The sequence below is a fragment of the Thamnophis elegans genome, chromosome 6 (assembly GCF_009769535.1).
Source record: "Thamnophis elegans isolate rThaEle1 chromosome 6, rThaEle1.pri, whole genome shotgun sequence".
NCBI lineage: Eukaryota > Metazoa > Chordata > Lepidosauria > Squamata > Colubridae > Thamnophis > Thamnophis elegans.
The window spans coordinates 68,100,967-68,120,522 of record NC_045546.1 but is presented as its reverse complement, the minus strand read 5'-3'; the positions used below and the strand labels follow the sequence as shown (position 1 = coordinate 68,120,522).

General features: G+C 35.9%; 1 protein-coding gene across 1 annotated transcript in view; it reads left to right on the top strand.

Moving 5' to 3' along the window:
* Positions 1-17,170, top strand: part of ARAP3 (ArfGAP with RhoGAP domain, ankyrin repeat and PH domain 3) — a 134,589-nt gene extending 117,419 nt beyond the window's left edge. Inside the window, exons 31-34 of the mRNA XM_032220192.1 lie at positions 5,202-5,265; positions 14,653-14,790; positions 15,324-15,362; positions 16,140-17,170. Of these exons, the coding sequence (XP_032076083.1) occupies positions 5,202-5,265; positions 14,653-14,790; positions 15,324-15,362; positions 16,140-16,601 (703 nt within the window). The 3' untranslated portion in view covers positions 16,602-17,170. The remainder of the gene's footprint in view (positions 1-5,201; positions 5,266-14,652; positions 14,791-15,323; positions 15,363-16,139) is intronic.
* Positions 17,171-19,556: the final 2,386 nt, after the last annotated feature.

The window sequence follows — 19,556 nt, the reverse complement described above, 5'->3', positions numbered from 1 at the left end:
TGGCTTTGATATCCGTAGTTATGAAAACCTTCAAAAGGTTAGTATTGGCCTTCCTGAAAGCCATCACAGATCTGCTGCTAGACCCATTGCAATTTGCCTACAGCGCAAATAGATCAGAAGATGATGTTGTCAGTATGGCACTGCACTACATTTTACAACATCTTGAATCCCCAAAGAACTATGTAAGGGTCATTTATGTAGACTTCAGCTTGACATTCAATACCACCATTCCTGAAATCCTTCACTCTAACCTGCCTTAGCTAGCTGTGCTTGATCACACGCAGATGGATTATAAGCTTTTTAATGAATAGAAACAGCAGGTGAAGCTAGGGAAAATCACATCGAATACCTGTTCAATTAGCATAGAAGACCCCTAGAACTATGTGTTCCCTCCAGTATTCTTCTCTATATATATCAATGACTGCATCCCAAAGGATCCCTCTGTTAAAATACTGAAGTTTGCAGATAATAAAACAGTCATTGATTTCATTTGAAATGATGATGAATTTGCATATAGACGAGAGGTAGATAAACTGGCCCTGTGGTGCAGCTACCATGTTTTCCCCAAAATAAGACCTATCCTGAAAATAAACTATAGCTTGATTTTTAAGTGTGCACCTACCCCCAAAATAAGCTCTAAGTCCATAAATTCTTTTATTTTTTCCTCTTCTGTATCTTCCTATCTGGGGTAAGTTTCCCCTCCATTTAATTCCTCTTTCAGTATTCCACTACTTCCATTTTCAGAAACAAACCAATCACCATAAATATCAGCAATTTTAATTTCTTTATATTCATTTTCCTCTTCGATTTTTTGGATTTTAACCGCCACTTTTTCCATTTGATGAACATCTCCAACTTCTCCATCATATTTTACTGTTAGATGCACTAAGTAATCCAACTTCTTCTCTATCCTCTCACTTGTATTTGATAATTTATGTATTTCTGAGAATATCTTTTGCAGATTTAAAACTTCTTTCTGGTGCTGAAATTGCACCATGATTTCCAGCTAACAAACACTGCTACTCGAGCTTCGACGGTTTTAGCAGAATTAAGCATCACAATAACATTTCACCTTTCTCTGGTTAAGAATCTACTTCAAAGGAACATCTGTGTGTTTTTCTTCTTCTTCTTATCACTCTCTATAAACAAGCTGTGAGTCCTTGAAATGCCAAGCCAGGATAATCAGTGAAAAAAGTATTTTGTTTCCAATATACAAACATCTAGCTTCTGAGTAGCAGCGTTACAATGTTACAATGTTACCATTTCTTTGTTTCTTTTTATATCTTTTTGTATTTCAAGTTTTTTTAAAAAGGTCCAATTCTTAAATGAGTTAGAAAAACACCCACAGTAATGAAAGAGGTGAGTTTTAGTCCATAGATTACGGAGAATAGTCAAAGAAAAAAAATAGAAGAAGGAATGTTAATCCGTTCATTTTAAAAGGCTTGCATAAATTCCATCCGTAAAAATAGCATTTCAAAAGTAAGATAACCCACTGTTCAAAACCAATCCAAATTTAATTCTGCCGCTAATTTCTTCTGTTCTCCAATTTAAATTAATTTTAAGGTTTTTTTATAGGCAGTCACTTTTAAAACAGTAAAAATTCCTCACCAGCTGAAAACACTTTCTCTTTCCATATCCTTCCATTTTGGAGCCACCCCGACTTCATCAGCCATTTGGCTGGATTTTTTGTCACTGGCTTGAAGAGCTTCTCTTGGATCAATCAGAGACTTTGCGATGTCCCTGGGATCAGCAAAATGTATTCTTCCAGTTCACCATCTCTACAGGATGGTTTAGGTCCGTTTGGACCACCCAGAGACAAAAGTGTCGACTGCGATCACAGAATATTGACATTGCACGTCTTGTCGTCACGACTTCGGCTCCTCCCCCAGCACTCCCATTCCTGTCTACCCCCACACTCACTGCCTCCTGTACATGGAAAAAATAAGATTCCCCCACCCCCCAGTAAAAAAATAAGGCCTAGTGCTTATTTTGGAGCCTGAAAAATATAAGGCCGGGACTTATTTTCTGTGAAACAATAAAACAATCTGGAATTGAACACTCTTAAAACTTTAGAGATGATAGTAGATTTTAGAAAAAGTTCTCCTATTCTATCTTCTCTTACAATATTAGGCATCACAGTGTCAACAGTAGAGCCCTTCAAGGTTCTAGATTCTATTATCTCCAAGAACCTGAAATAGAGGCCTAATATTAGAATCATCATTAAAAAGGTGCAACAAAAAATGTTCTTCCTGCATCAATTCAGAAAGCTCAGATTGCCTAAGGATCTGCTGATACCGTTCTACAGAAGAATTATTGAGTCTGCCATTTGTATCTTAATAACTGTCTGGTTTGGCACAGCAACGAAACAGGACAGACACAGATATCAACAGAAAGTTAGGACTGCAGAAAAAACAAAATTGCAACCAGCCTGCCTTCCATTGAGGACCTATATACTGCATGAATCAGAAAGAGGGCTGAGAAAATAACTACGGATCCCTCACATTCTGGACATGATCTATTTCAATTTCTCCCCTTAGGAGACTACTAATAGAGCATTACATGCCAAACAATTACACACAAAGATAGTTTTTCCCCTGTGCCATCACTCTGCAGAACAGTTAATTCGCCACAGCACTGTCTCATTTCTCATCTTTTCATCTTGCCTGCTATCATCTCCTATTGGTTTCTTATAATTTATCAATTGTTGTTTACAACTTTAATTATTGTAACTATGATTTATGATCTATGACCTATTACTTACTCTTTATATGTACATTGTGAGTTTTTATACCAGAGACAAATTCCTTGTGTGTCCAATCACACTTGACCAATTCTACAAAGAATTCTATTCTATTCTAAAAATTACCAGAGATAATGACATATTTATTTTAACTTTGGTCAAATAAACCAGAGTTATATTCCTTATTTTTACTTCTAACAATCTTAATCTTTAGTTTGTTCAAATACTTTTGTACAATTTGATTTGATTTTTCATTTTTCTTTGTCCCTTCTCAAAATATCTTTCAAAATAGAAAAATTACCCAGGTTGCGGTCCTTGGCTTATTGTTTCTATATCTCTTTTAATTATTAAATCATCAGCTGATTACTTTTTTTGTCGAATGTAACATCTTTTCCCATATCATTCTTGTAGCCTGTCATTTGTAAATCTATGTTCAATTCTGGATCTTATTAGCTAGATCATCTTCATAGCCATAGAGGCAGATATCTCTATTGACATTATTAACTTCTGAATCAATTGTTCAAAAATATCTTTCAATATGTCCATTAGAATATTTTGTTTTCTGTAATTGTACATCAAGTGCAGGTGTTCCTGTAATCTCTAATACCCTCTAGTTCCCTCTAGTGTCCAACTTTTAAAATCTTATTTTATGTTTTTTTAAATTCAAAACAAAAACATGTTTCCACAGGAAAGATTCTTAATAATTAATTCCAAATCTTATTTCAAATTTATCATCTCCCTTAGTCTGTCCGTAATTTTCTAAAATCAAAGTTTAATTTCCCACAAGTTTTAATGGTATGTGGGAAGGACCTTGGGAGAGAGGGCAAAGAGATGCTGCCTAGGTCACAGTCAGAGAAGGGACAGCATAGCCTGAGCTGGATGATGGACAGGGTAAAGGCTCAGAAGGAACCCTCCCTAGTTTTTCAAGCTATAAAGGAGATCTGCAAATTGGTTTCAGCCTTACCAGGTAGTCCAGACAAAAAATACAACGAGATAAACTAATTCTAATTTATTGTAAAGCTACATGAATAGAATCTTGCAAGTCTGAAACTACAATTTCTTGCTGTCATCTTTACAGCCGAGAAATTAGGAAGGATCCCTTCTAAGCTTCCTGCCCCACCCACTAGCCAATTGTGAACTCTGCTGTCTCTTATCTGACCATTCTGTAGGCAGCATCTTTCCTACATACCTTTATACAAGTGTTCCAGACCGCAAAATAGCAGGCTTTAGTGGATTTGGAGACATAGAAATAGCCATCTTGTTCAAACAACAGTTGCAGCTTTAAAAGGACACTAAGTTCACATAACTTCCTTCTAATCACTTAAGGAAATAGCTCATTAATTAGTTTTACTTATTAGAAACCTTTGGATCAAGAAGTTTGACAGCTTTGAAGGGTAAGTTTCCTGTAATTCTTAATAAAAAAAAGTTTTAACTACAGGTTAAAAAAAAAATAGAATATTATTCATGAGTTCATAAAGATCAGCAATAACAATAGTTATTTTCTTGGCTGCTTTTAGAAAATGCTGGACACTTCTCATGTTCCATTAGTGAGTTCTTTCTCTGGAAAAACTCGGACTTTTTTAGCTGCTTTACTACTGTATTTTTCGGAGTATAAGACCCCCCCCCCAAAAGAGGCTGAAAATTTGGATGCATCTTATACTCTGAATGTAGCTTTTTCCAAGCTTTTTTTCAGTCCTATTGAGACACTAACAAGTAAAGTGATCTTCCGTGCTTTGCCTGCTTTTCTCATTGCTGTTCCCTCCGACATTAGTGCCTCATTAAAGCTTCAAATATTTTTACTGCAGCATACTCACCCCTTTGGATACTGGTACATCTAAGTGATACTTGGAAGAGTAGAGACAAACAAAATGGAGTCTGTGCTTCAAAAACAATTTCTCAAGGAATGGAAAATCTACTTCTCTCCAATGCGACACATTCTTTTGCAAATTGTGGCTATCTTCTTTGAATTTTCTCATTTAAGTATGCCCTTCAACTTTTCTGTGAAGTAGATAATTTGCTAGTATTACTGCTCCAAGTTTCCAGAATAGAAATAGCATCGACCATGTAGGTTGATGATCTCAGATAAAGTTTAGATAAGAAAGTGTACTCCTTTTTGGTCGAAATAGACTTCTCACTTGCCCTCAGTAATGATTGTTTGTAATGATTGTAACTGATTGTTAATCAGTGTGGCCTCTCTTGGAATACATAGTCCAAGGGATAAAAAGCATGCACACGCAAAACCAGCAAACGTATGTGCTGAAGCTGACCAGATTAAGAATGCTAGTCAGATGATACCTGGTAGGCAGAATTTTTTTCCTATTTTCCTCCCAAAAAACCTAAGTTGTGTCTTATATTTCAGTGTGTCTTATACTCCAAAAAATATGGTATTTGTTGAATTAGAGAAGTTGATGAGACAAAGATCACCAGAACTGACAGTAATTGTCAAGTGTTTATTCTGTAGGTATTTAACATGCACAGGGAAATCGGAGCTATGGGACTGGGTCACCAGCATTCTGAAAGCTCAGGTAAGTAATGAGAAAAAGGAATATACATCATTAGTCATGCTCTATTAATAAGATATGCATAATTGATTATGAAGATAATATGATAGTGATAGCTTGAATATGCTGGTTCATCTCCTTATTTGCTGGATAAAGGTTATTATTATACTTTTCTTCGTAGTCAACATTTTTATTGAATTATAAAGTATCATAAAATGCAAAATACAAAGTAAATAGAAATCGGGGGGTGGGGAGGAAAAGAAAGGAGAAGAGAGAAAAGATAAAAGAAACAGAAACATTGACGTCCAACTCTCTCTTATAGTAAAATAAGGCATTAACAACATTTTTGCTTTTTCATAATAATATGAACAAGCCATTTTTATAAAGATCTATTAATCTAATTGGTAAAACCCAAAGCCAGAGTTTCATTCTTTTCCACATCAAGCACAAATTTCAGAAGCAGTCTGCATGTGGAAACAAAAGTACTTAAGTTCTTTACTTTAATCGATTGTCAATTTTGCTGTTTCAGCCAACTCCATCAACTATTGTTATACTTTTTTAAATGAAATATACTTTAATTGCTGGCAGAAAAGGAGATCCATGGACAAAATGAATCGTAGTCATACATCAACAGATTTCAAGTATGAAAATAAAAGGCTCAGAAATAAATACTTCCCTTTCACCTTACACATATACTTTTGTCCTTGTACATATAAATTGTTGCATGTAATTGCATCTCTCTATGGATTCTAATTGGATGTTTTGCAGTGAAATCATCATTTGACATTTTTTAATCAAAAAATGGCCAATTTGAAGATTAATCAAAGAGTGTGGAAAATTGCAAGAGGTCAGATTTATGTTTGTTCCTTTAAATAACAATATAGTGCTAGTTATGCTGGCTCACTAACTAAGTAAATAGGGAGAGCCAAAAGCAGTTTACCAATAAAATTCAACAGAAAGAAGAGGCAACGAATAAAAGAGGGTAACAAGAAAAGCAGTGTGTTCTTAGGAATTGTGTTCAGAAATAAAGAATAGGGATTAGGACATTCTCTTAGTAGCTTCTAATTACGAAGGATTGCTTCTTATTCATTGTAGAACTCATGTAACTGTAACTGGCTCAGTGGTTAAGGCACTGAGCTTATCAATCAGAAACGTTGGCAGTTCGGCAGTTCGGCGGTTCGAATCCCTAGTACCAAGTAATGGAGTGAGCTCCCATTACTTTGTGGACAGGTACACTTTATCGCCCACCTTGAACTCTCTTTGAGGGGCTTTCTTTCAGTCTGCTTGCTTTTTCTGGACCTTCCTTGCTTTTCCAAGTGCCTTGCACCCTGTAACCCATATGCCTCTCAGAGAGTCCATCGATTCTTCTAGTGTCGTGGAGGATGAAGAAGTTCCAGCATGGCTCTCTGTTCTTCTGAAATTGAATTGATCTTTCCTGGGTTTAAGTGCTGTTTTATTTTAGTTTCTGCTATGACATCCTGCGAGTATAGTTTTGTAAAATATCTTTGTATAATTTTCTTCTTTTCTTCCAATCTATGTTGAATAACTCCTTCTTCATCTTTTAACTGATATATCATTCTTTTTTCTCTTTCATTTTTCAATCTATATGCAAGCCATTGTCCGGGTTTATTGGCGTGTTCAAAATAATTTTGTTTGGCTGCTTTAATTTTCTGGGCTAATTCTTTTTGGGCTATTACGTTGAACTTATGTTTTATTGTCTCTCTTTTTTCTTTTTTGGATCTATTTTTTGGATCTTTCTGTAGGTCTAATTACACTTCACTGAGTTCCCTTTGCATACTCTCTTGTTCTTGTTGTTTTTTGTTCTTTCTTGCTGCATAGGCAATTGTGAGTCCTCTTATGTATGCTTTCATGGTGTCCCAGAGATTTTGCAGCGATGTGTCTTCTTTTTTGCTCACCCTAAAGAATAGTTTTAATTCTTTTTCTAACATTTGAGTTTATTCTATCTCTTTTACAAAATTTTGGTTCATCATCCATCTCTTTTTCCTTTTTTGGCCTTTCCATTTTAATTTTATTGGATTGTGATCTGCCCATTCATTAGTTTCTGTTTTGATTTCTTCTAATTCGTTTCATAAGCCCAATGATGTCCAAGCCTTATCTATTCTCGACCAGGATTAGTGGGGGTTCAAATAAAATGTATATTGTTTTCGTGATTCATGCGTTCCCTCCATATATCATGCAATTTATACTCCGTTATCATATCAAAGAAGGACTTTGGTAATATATTCTTCTTGGTCTTATTTTTTTTATTGCTTTCATAGTCCTTTTTTATATCCACTATTGCACTGTAGTCCCAAAATTAAACAAATGTCTTCATAGTCTAATTCATTTATTTTGTTATGTACTTTTCTGAAGAATTCATATTAGTTCTGGTTTGGCGCATATATTACTATTAAGAGGATCAGTTTTTGTGTTGTTTCTAAATTGATCATTAGAATCCTACCCTCTTCATCGGCAAATTAATTTGGAGTTTATTCTTTCTTTGATATATGTTGCTATTCCTCTTTTTTTCTTATTTGCTAATGATGTACATAATTTTCCTAGTTTTGGATTTTCGAGTAAGTTAATATGTTCCTTTTTAATGTGTACTTCCTGTAGGCATATTATATCTGCTTTCAATTTCCAGAGTTTGGTGAAAATCTGTGTTCTTTCCTTTGGTGCATTAAGTCCATTGATATTTATCAAAATGATTGTTGCTTCCTGTTCCATGGCTAGTTGAGTTGCTTATTGTTACTTCTAGTTTGTGTCTGATTTTTTCCTCTCATGCCTTCCCTTTCCCACTTTCTCTCTCTCTTGCTTATGTTCCTCTTCTCTATTTCTTTCTTTTTCCTTGGTTGTCTCTTCTTCTTGGCTTCTGTTTTCTAGCTCTTCTCTACTTCCTTGTTCTTCTTCCGTAACAAAATATTTTTCAAAGAATTATTGGGCTTTCTCTATGTTGTCGATTTAAAAAAAAATTTTCTTGCCATGTGAAAAGTATCCCTTCTGGTACCAGCCATCTGTACATTACTCTATTTTTGTTTAATTGATTAGTTAGAAATTGGTATTGCCTTCGTTGTTCTCTGACTCTCCATGGTATCTGTTTAAGTGTGATTAACTCTTTTCCCTTGTATGTTATCATCCCCTCTCTGGTTTTCTTATATACCTCATCTCTGGTTGTTCTTTTTGCGAATCTTACATGAACTTCCTTAGGCAATCTATGTCTTCGTACATAGTTAATGTGTACCCGGTATGCCTCATTGATATCTCCTCTTATCTCTTGCTTGTTTCTCTGTAACATTTCCACAATGATTTCCATCATTTTTTCCTTTCAAATTTTCCTCCTTTTCTTCAGTTATATTTTGAAATTTTAAGTAAAATGAGGCTCTTTCCATCTCCAAAAAAATTATAAATTCTTCCAATTCTCTGTTTGCTTGCATATATTTCAGGCCTAATTTTTCCATCTTCTGATCCATATGTTCTATTTTTGTTTCAATAGTCTTTATTTTCTGTTCGCTAACTGTTGTAGCATGCTGTATGTTTTCAAATTTATCATCCATATTTTTAATATCATCTTTTAATTCTCCCATTTCATTTTTTTATTTCCTCATGGTGCCTTCTCACCTCTTCATGGTTGGTAGGTATTGCTTCTTGCATCTTTGTCATCGCCTCTTGAATCATCAGTAGCATTCCTTGCATATTTTGTATAACTTGGGCCAAGCCAGATGATCCTGCCGTTGCTCCGCCTTTCTCCAACCCCAGTGCACTCTTGATTGTTTTTTGGTTTGATGGTGACAACAATGCTGATGTGAGATTTTAATGTTGTTTTAGTTAAGGTAGTAATGGTCGCCATCCTTATCCCTCTATTAATACTTCTCCACAATTGCATACAAATTCACAAAGTCAGAGACAATGCTACCCTGTATCATATAATTCAATAGTTCACTTATTCAAGCTCAATCTCCAATCCTCCCTAACTTCCAAATTTCCTTTTCTTTAGATTATCTCCTATCTCCTTCCCATTGTGTTCTTCACCCTTAATTCTATCTGTCAGTTAATATCAATAGTTACTTATATCCAGAGTATATCCAAAGTCTAACTGTTTTTAAGTGTTAAATATATATACATATACATACACATACACACATATATAATTATATAAATACACAATTCTATTAATTTAACTCTATGTAGTTTTTCTCGCTGTATTACTATCTATGTATTACTCTCAATTTCAAGTTTCTAAATCTCACTCCTTCCTACCATTCATTTAGTTATATTTTTTTATTTTTACTTATGATTCCAGTTTTTCCCCTTTGTCTGTATTGTTCTTATATGCTCTTATGCACTATTATATAATTTTAATGATAATGATAATCCCAATTTTGTTCAGAGTTCAATTATATATTTGTAGACCAAGATTCTTCTTTTACTTCTTCTGTTTTTCCCCAGAATTTTCCCCCTTATCTCAGTGTCCATTCTTCTTGCATCAGCCTTTAAAGTTCAAAATTATAATCCACTAGATGGCACCTTCTCCTCAAAATCACTGTCTGTATATCCAACATAAGAAATGAAACATTTCTCAAATTATTCCAAAAGTGCTGTTCCAAATGTCACCAAGCCAATTCACCCCCCAGTAATATTTGTATAATTATGTAATTAGTCCCAAAATTAAGTTATTTGTACCGATATTTGTTGCTTGTGACTGTTACTCAGTTCAGTGTCCCCCTGTTCTCAAGAGAGCATTTTATCCCAATTTCTTAACATTTTCAGTTAATATTAGTCCTGGCTGTAATCAAACTATTCTTGTCTGCAGTCACTATCTCCCAATCTCATTGCCAGGCACTATCTCAGTCCAGTTTTTCTTCGATCTCCTGTTGGGTTTCCCTTAGGCATTTCACTTTTTCTTGTATTTACTCACGCTGTCACTTTCCGCCCTTTGCTTCTGCTCGCACCGCTTTCTTCGCCGCTGATTCAGACTGTAAGCAGTCTTCTCTGAAGAGTCTTTCTCTTTCCGCTTCGCCAGCTCCACCAGCTTCGCAATCTATCTCCTCTTTCCTGGGTTGTTTGTCACTGCTAAATATCACCAATCTTTACAGCCCATTTCCTAAGCCAGTAGTTTGCTTCAAAAGTTTTGCATTCCCTGATTGGTTGCCTACCTTTCATTGAGCGTACAGAAGAAATTACCACCTGTTCTGCCATATCTTTGTATTTCATGCTTAGTTGCTCATTATCTCTTGATATTGTTTTCAGGATCTTTGTCCACATATGAAAAAAGGGATGGGGGTAACAATCTATTTATTTAATTATTTTAGTAAGCCTCTCAATTACATCTTTGATTTTTGCTCCTGAGAGACAGAAAACCTCCCTAGGCAGATTGTTCAGTGTACAAATTGCTGGGTTAGTTTCCCTGAGCAGTGAGCCTTCTATTACTAATACATGCCTTTTTTTCTTGTGGAAATCTGATTTACTTTTTTCCTAACATATTTTCTTCCTATTGATATACTTTTTCCTATCATTGGTATCCTTGATGATATCCCTTCTCTTGATGTCTTTCCACTTTCTTCCAAGGGAAGATTATGAATTTTGATTGTTTAGGTCTAGCAGGAATAGATTCCTTTTCCTTCCATGTGTGACATGGAAGGAAAAGAGGTTCATTTTCTCTATTAGTTAATTGTTCCTTACTATGTTCAGTTTGGTTGCAATCTTCTTCTTTTAATTGGAGTTTCTCATTTGTTGTTTGATATAATTGTTGTTTGATGTTGTTGAGATAGACTTATCTCTAGACTCTTCACTTTTTCTTCCAGGTGCTTAAATTTTTTCTCAAGTGTTTCAATTAGTTTGTATTTAGCACAGATATAATTTGAATCTTCCGTGGGTATGAATATATACCTGGAACAAGATTTTAAATATTATAATTTTAAATTATAAATTTAGCCAATTATAATTAAATTACAATTAAACTTTTTATTTTAAAAGTTTAATTAATATGTTATTTTTATGAAGCTTGGGTTTATGGAGGATATTAAACCCTTGCAGTTAATTCTGAATTAATATTTAAAAGTAAATGTTACTTCTCAGCGCCTATTATGGCTAGTATAGAAAAAAAAATCCTCAGAATGAAGAAGAGAAAAAGACAAAAAATGCATAGAAAAAAATTAATTATATACAGTGGTATCTTGGTACTCAACTGCTTTGAAAGTCATTGAATTTGGTACATTTTGTACCAATACATTTTGAGATGAACATTTTGTCTGGGTACTTGTCATTTGGTACTCAATGTACAAGCTAGAACTTGTTGGTATTCGTTGTCTCACGACTCACTGCCCTTTCCAGCTGAAACAAAGGGTCACATGTTAATCACACAACAGCTCTTGCCCTATGCACATCGCCTAGCAATCTTACCTTAACTTCTGTAATCATTTTGTGTACTTTTGTGCTTTTTTTCTAATCATGGGTCCTTAAAAAATGACACTGATAGCACTGAGCATAAAAAATTACTTTGCATCACCAATGAGCAAGAAAAGAGAAAATAAATAATAGGCAAATTAATTAGTGATATTCACATTAGTGATCTTGCTAGGGAACTGTATTTCTAGAATAACAATCGCTACCATTATTAACCATAAAGAAGCAATTAAAAAGCCTGATATTAGTAAAGGAATTAAAGCAGTATCAAAAGAGCATTCTCAAACAGTCAAGGAAGTCGAAAAAGTGATGTTAATTGGGGTGAATGAGAGATAGTGTGTCAAAAGGCATGATATGTGAAAAAGCAAAACTGTTGTATGTTGGTCTTTTGAAAACAAATGGCGACAGAGTGGCGAGTGTTGAAGTTTTTAAAGCCAAGCATGGTTGTTTGATTTAAACAAAAAATCGGCATCCATAGTGTTGTGAGGCATGGCAAGGCAGCAAATAGTAATAAAAATGCTGTTGATGAATTCATCCATGAAGCACTGAGAAGCTGCAGGAACTACAGGAGAAGCAACAAGAGATGGCTAAAGAAATTTCTACAGGGGAGAAAGAGATAAGAGAGGATGTTCCTATTTCCTTGATTTAAGAAGTGTGTGGAAAATGGGCAAAAGTTCAAAACTATGGAAGAGTACCATCTGGGCAAAGCTCTGACAAGTAAAAATGGGAATTTATTCAATGATCAAACAATTTCACACTTTTGAGGAATTCTGAGCCAAGGTGGCGCAGTGGTTAAATGCAGCACTGCAGGCTACTGCTAGATCAGCAGGTCAGCGGTTCAAATCTCACCGGCTCAGGGTTGACTCAGCCTTCCATCCTTCCGAGGTGGGTAAAATGAGGACCCAGATTGTTGGGGGCAATATGCTGACTCTCTGTAAACCGCTTAGAGAGGCCTGAAAGGCCTATGAAGCGGTATATAAGTCCACTGCTATTGCTATTGCTATTGCTATTCTGAAAAGAAGACAGAAACAGGCCTCGTTGGATAAGCTTTTAGTGAAGGCGACAAAGAGTGTGTCAGAGCCTGTGATGCAAGTTGAAAAAAGGCAGAAAAGAGAAAGAATACCTGAAGTGCAAGTGCCCAATAGTCTATTGGAGGGGGACTCTCCTTCCAAGAAACCCTATATGCAACCTCTCCTCCTCACAGCTCTTCTCCTACCATCCCTGTAAGGGCTTCCCCAGATGAAATGTCAACTCCAGAGACTTCAGAGTAGAGTTCGGGGGAATATCAGGAGGACACCAAGGTGAGCAGGGAGTGAATGGGTTAGAGGAAGAAGAGAGGCCAGGAACCTTGGATGAACCATCAGAGGTATGACCAGATGAGTGCCTGGCTGGATAGGGGAGAGCCGAGGTGGCGCAGTGGTTAAATGCAGCACTGCGGGCCACTTCAGCTGACTGCAGTTCTGCAGTTCGGCTGTTCAAATCTCACCGGCTCAGGGTTGACTCAGCCTTCCATCCTTCCGAGGTGGGTAAAATGAGGACCTGGATTGTTGTTGGGGGCAATATGCTGACTCTGTAAACCGCTTATAGAGGGCTGAAAGCCCTATGAAGCGGTATATAAGTCTAACTGCTATTGCTACTGCTATTGCTACTAAAAGCTCAGAGATTCAGTCAGAAGCACATGGTTGAAAGTCAGCAGGGATGAGAAGGAACTGCCTCTCCCCCCCCCCCCAGATCCTAGAACAGGCTGAACAGAAAGAGGCACAGGGGAGTCAGCAAGGCTACTCATGAGGCAGCAGCCTTGTCCCTCCTAGTGCACACCTTTTTAGCCAAAAAATGGAGCAATGTGATGTCGAAACAATTTTCTGTATTCTCTGCCTTGCATGTGCTCCAACTCTGCGACTCCAATTTTTGTGACTTCAGACCTGTGCTTCATTTGGCTGCATATTTGGACTTTGGATTTGTCTTTCGGACTTTGGACTTGTACCTTGATTTGGATATATCATGTGTAGACTCTGGATTATGCCTGTCTGTGTGTGGACTTGCAGATTTGTGTCTTTGCCTGTAGACTTTATAAGCCTGCACCTAGGCTGAGCAGACTCGGACTCAGGGGAACTTTGCAGTTGGTGCAAGTGTGACATGTCTTAATAAACCTCCCCATGAGTTTGTACATGTGGAATGGAACAGGACAATCTCATTAGGACATGGCCTCTTCTCAATACAGATAAAATGAAGTTTTTATTTTATTCAAACTAAGTACAGTGTTTATTAATTTTTAGGCTTATTTCTCATGTAAAGTAATGATATACAACCGTATTTATTTTTTTTACTTATTGCCTTAAAATGTGCATTTCCCGTTTGGGAATGCATTACATTTATTTACATTGTTTCTTATGAGAAAAATTTGTTTGATACTTATTTTTGGTGTTCATCATGCCTCACAGAACCAATCAACAATGAGTACCAAGGTACCACTGTGTGTGTGTGTGTGTGTGTGTGTGTGTGTGTTTGTGTGTGTGTACGTGTACGTATATAATGTGCATGTATGTATACACACACACTCTCTCTCTCACACACACACACACATTTAGTAATGTAAGTTAATGTAAGAATATACAATGGTGGTAAATTTCTTTTCCTTTCAGTTGCAGTTGCTGATGTTGTTTTGATATAACATATTGATTATTGAGAAATACATAGTTAATTCAAAATTATATTATATTATAACAGGTTTTTTTATGATTGAGGAAAAATGTAATGTATACTGTACTTCAAATTTATGTTATTATGTATTTGATAGTGTACTGATGATACTGCACCCGGAAGTGATGGATGACATTGGTTGATGTTTAAAATGATTTAAGGATTATTTATAAAATCCAGAACTCAAGTGGGCAATCTCCATACACTAACGCTATAAATACTGTATGTGCATGAGAAGAGGAAATGGATAAACAAGTCATGCTGTTAATGTTACTAACAAGAAATAATTATTTCCTGCCTTTCATGTAGCATGACAGAATCCGCCCAGTTCATCTACGTCGACGCTCTTCTTCTGACTTGACTAAGACTAAATTTGGCACCATGCCCCTGATTTCCCTACATGGAGACAGCAGTAATCCAGTCATGCTCTCTGCTAATCAAACCTTGGTAAGGTTCTATTTGGAAGCCAAACTTTTGAAACGAGCAAATTAAAAAGCACACAGGGCACACATTTTATTTATATCATGCAGTCATTTTGAGTTTATATGGCCTCAAGGAGCATCATTTTATTGAACGACATAATACAAAATTCATATATTAAGTCCGTATGCAAACTGTTGCATTGTCCTAATAATCATTGGCAGGAACACTACATTTTTATGTTCCACCTTAATACATAATAAATAATCCTTATCCATCAGCACACTCACCATCCACTGCCCATGAAGCAAAAACCTATAGTTGATAATAAGCATTTAATTTATTCCTAAAGCAGGCCCTTTCTGACCAATAGATGTGACGTAGATTTTAATCTTTAGCCTAGATGGCTGGCTGACTTCTTCACAAAGGATAGATTACCTATCTTTCTTGCAAGAAGTATATGCACAAACTCTCCAGATTATGTCCTAATTTTTATTTTCCTGCTTTTCTGTGGATAAATTGTTACAGCTTCATCTACTTTTTTTTTCTTTTGCATTCAGCATCGCTTACACACTCGAAGGATATTGTCCATGTTCTTTGTAAGTAATTGTTGATTTGTTAAGCCATAGTTCAGTATATTTAAAATTCCATATAAATTCTTACATGAAATGTTGGGGCTATGAAGGCAGCTCTTAAAGCAGAAGTGCACAACTGGATTTCCCTGAGCTGCAAACAATTGTACGTAGACATTTTGGGTGCAATTCCTAGAGCATCTAAAAAATGGCTACAAAATTGTATCTTTTTTTAATATGACTTAAGATGAAAACATTTAAATGGAGAATAATTGCACAAACAAACCACTCCTGAAAACCTGCCAAGAAATCTGCAGGGATATCCCTAGGCCAGTGGTTCCCAAACTTGGCAACTTTAAGACTTGTGAAGCTGGCTGGAGAATTCTGGGAGTTGAAGTCCTCAAGTCTTAAAGTTGCCAAGTTTGGGAACCACTGCCCTAGGCAGTCACTAAGAACCAAGACTAACTTGAAGTTCCCCACTCGCCCAAGAACATTCTGACTTGCCTTCAACTCAAAAATCTTTCAAAAAGCACTGAGGCCTTTAGTAAAAAAAAGTAATTATTAGTTGATCTCCAAAACACAAGGCCAGGCAAACATTTTTATTAGTTTTTGTTGATCCCAAGTGTTCATACTGTCTAGCTCAAGCCTATGCTTTAGATCTCTGAGTGGTTTGTTTGGCTTAACTCTGGACAATAAGATCCTCAACTGAAGCCCAAAATCAAAGCAGCATATCATGAACACAGAATCTTTTTCCCCTCAAGCCCAAAGAACAAATTTCACACTTTCTATCTTGACTCCTTACAGCCAATGAAAATGCATCAAGATGCAGAACAGCAGGAGCCAGCTGAGTCAGAGCCTGTCTATGAAGAGGTGGGCAGCTTTACAAGCATAGATGTTCTGGAATCCAATCATTCCCTACTGCCTCCTATGGATCAGGCTAAGAAATCAATCGGTTTTTCAGATCAGGTGACATCCAGCGTCCCGCCCCCTTGTTGGGTTCCCAGAGCATCTGGAACTGACTTAACAAAACCATGCTTTGAGAGGACCTTTCAGGTGGAACCAAATAAACAGAATCTCACGAACAGAATATCAGAACACAAAGCAATTCCCACTGTTTCTATAGAGCAGCAGACTGGGCTGCCTCAAGCACTGTTTGCACTGGACAAGGAAGAGAGCCAACACACTGCACTTCCAACCCTCCATCGGGAAAATCCAACTGAAGTGGAGATTCGGATCAGTGAAACAAAGAAAACCTTCCAAACATGAGTCACAAAACCTGAATATATCTCTTCCAAAAGAAAAAAAAATACCAGATTCATATCACATTAGAAAAGCAAGAATTCGTGTTGGAGAATGAGGCTTGTAAAGTAAAATTGTCCTTCCTAAAAGTGCAGTATTAGAAATTCATCCTCATTTTCTCTTGCTTTTAGACAACTGTTTTAATTCATAATGTGGTGAGAGGTTATGCTTCCATTTTTACATTATTTTCCCTTTTTGTTCTCTCCTCTGAACAACTTCCTGCTCACTGTTATAGTCTCTATCCCCATCTGAACATTATTTTCTTTTGTTGATGAGATACCATTACAATCAAAAGGATAAGCATCCTACTCTTCCCTTACATTCAGAAACTGTCAATCATCTCTGTACTTTGTGCTTGTAAGGGAAGGGGAGAAAGAAGGAAGATAAGATCAAAATGGAAGCTACCATCTAGGTAGGCAGCAGTTCAGACAGAACAGGACAACTTTTAGAAGTCAAGTGTGGGAAAGGGGAAGTGAAACATTTTATTTTATTATTTTATTTTACTATTAAATTTAATTTAAAAATAAAAATAATTGAAAATATTTTTAAAATATAAATATAAAATGTTCAAATAGAAAATATAAAAGAACAAAGTAAAACAAATTTTACAAAAGCAAAAATTCAATTTTAAAAAATTCATTTTTCTTCTATCTAGACCAGAAGTTTCATGTAGCACAATTGTTAGTCCTTGACTTACAACCCGATTGATCCCAAAACCTGTTATTAAGCAAGAGAGTTGTTAAGTGAGTTTTACCCCATGCTACAGTCTTTCTTATCACAGTTGTTAAATGAATCACATGTAGTTGTTAAATTAGTAACACAGTTGTTAAGTTAATCTAGCTTTCCCATTGACTTTGTTAGGTTGCAAAAGCTGATCACATGACCATGGACATGGCAACCATCATAAATATATGCCAGTTGCCAAGCCTGCAAATTTTGATCACATGACCATGGACATACTGCAATGGTTTTAAGTGTGAAAAAGTCACACATAAGTCACTTTTTTCAATGCTCTTGTACTTTACTAAACAAATAGATGTAAGGACTACCTATATTAAAAGTTTGCTAATATGAATTAAAAGATAGAGATCAAATGAAATTAAAATTATCTTTAATTAAAGAACTGTCCAATTGTATTTGATGCTGCTTTAATTTGTCAACCGATGTTATTTTCTATACTTTCAAATGTAACTGTAGAGTAGAATAATGCAGTTTTCCAGTGTTTTCCAGTAATACTGCTCATCACTAGAAACAAAAAATATTTTCTTCTATTCTTATATTTTACTTTAATTTTTTTTATGACACTAATTTCTTTATTGGGATGGAATCAGGGGGACTGAATGGAGTTGAGTGTTTACTGGGTAGATGCCTTTCCTGTTGCCTAAATGGAGTTCGCAGAAGACATTTTCTCTTTGCGGCCTATTGAACTCTCAACCTTCTCAGTGAGCATCTTCACTTCTAGGCCACTATGGCATTATTTGTCCTATTTCACATAATTTGACAAAACTGGACAATAAAACTGTGTTAGCATTAATTGCCCAATATAGTAGTGGCATGTTTTCCCTTAAAAAAAACAATTTTCAACCAAAATGAACAAGTACCATATTTTTCTGAGTATAAGATGCACCAGAGTATAAGATGCACCAAGGTTTTGAAGAGGTAAATTTTAAAAAAAGTTTTTGCACTCTGCAAATCTCCCAATACACCCCCTTTTTCCGCAAAACCGGCCTGGTTTTGTTTTTTTTCAAAAAAAAAAAAGCATGAATAGCCTTTAGGAGGCTTGTAGAGTGCTCCTGGGGGATGGGGGGGCAAACGTGAGCAAAAAATGGCCCATTTTCCTCATTTCTGCCCTCCCTAGCCCCCAGGAGCACTCTGAAAGCCTCCTAAAAGCTATGCGCCACCATTTTGGTGAAGGGGCAGGGTTTCAGAAGGCAAAAAATGCTGCATTCAGTGTATAAGATGCATCCAGATTTTCAGCCTCTTTTGAGGGAAAAAGGTGTGTCTTATACTCTGAAAAATATGGTAAATGGCCATTGCTAACAGATGGGAATATGTATTAATTTAATTATCTTCTCCAACAAATTTAGAAAAATGTTTGCTTAGTATATTTGAAGGCTATAGTATAGCTTGTAACTAATTCTTGATAAAATTTCAGAATCAGTTTAATAGTTACATCATGCACACTTCAAAGCTGATTCATCAAGTTCATATCCCAAGTCATTTTCTCACATTTTAAAGAAGTTAAAGAGAATCTGTTGCGTTCAATGTAAGAAGTAAGAGTAATATAAATTGTCTTTGATTTCAAGTGACATGATACGTACTATTTTTACAACACTCCTCATGTTTTCTAATTGGAGTAGACTCATGAGCTGAAGAAGAAAGGACTGATCTTATTTCATTTAAAATATTTGGAATTTCAGTGATACCATTCAGCAAACTATAATCAGCAGAAGCCAATAGCCAAAACTTGTATCCTATAAAGTCTTCTATTGCTTCATTCCTTGAACATTTTGTATTTATCCAGTGGAGGAAATAATAGGAATACATTTTTTTGGCCCTTGGAAAAGCTTCCTTTAAGTGTTCTGCTAGGACTTTCTATGAGTCTGAAATTGGGGGCGGGGGGGGGGAATGTTTGTAACCTTGCTTGTGTAAATCAATAAAATGTTTCTTTAAAATATTTTCTTCAAAAATACAGATTTGTAAAATTGTTTTTATAATCATATGAACAACCTTTATTGTGCTAGCGTAATAGTATTGTGGAGAGACTTCAGATTGCCTCCAGAACACCTGAGTAACCCCAGAAGAAGCTACAGATGGCATAAAATTGTTTCATGTGCTTTGAATGAGGTTTGTAAAATGTATGAACCCAACTGCCCTTTCCAAATTGGTCTAAATAATAAAAAAATGTATCCAGATGCAACA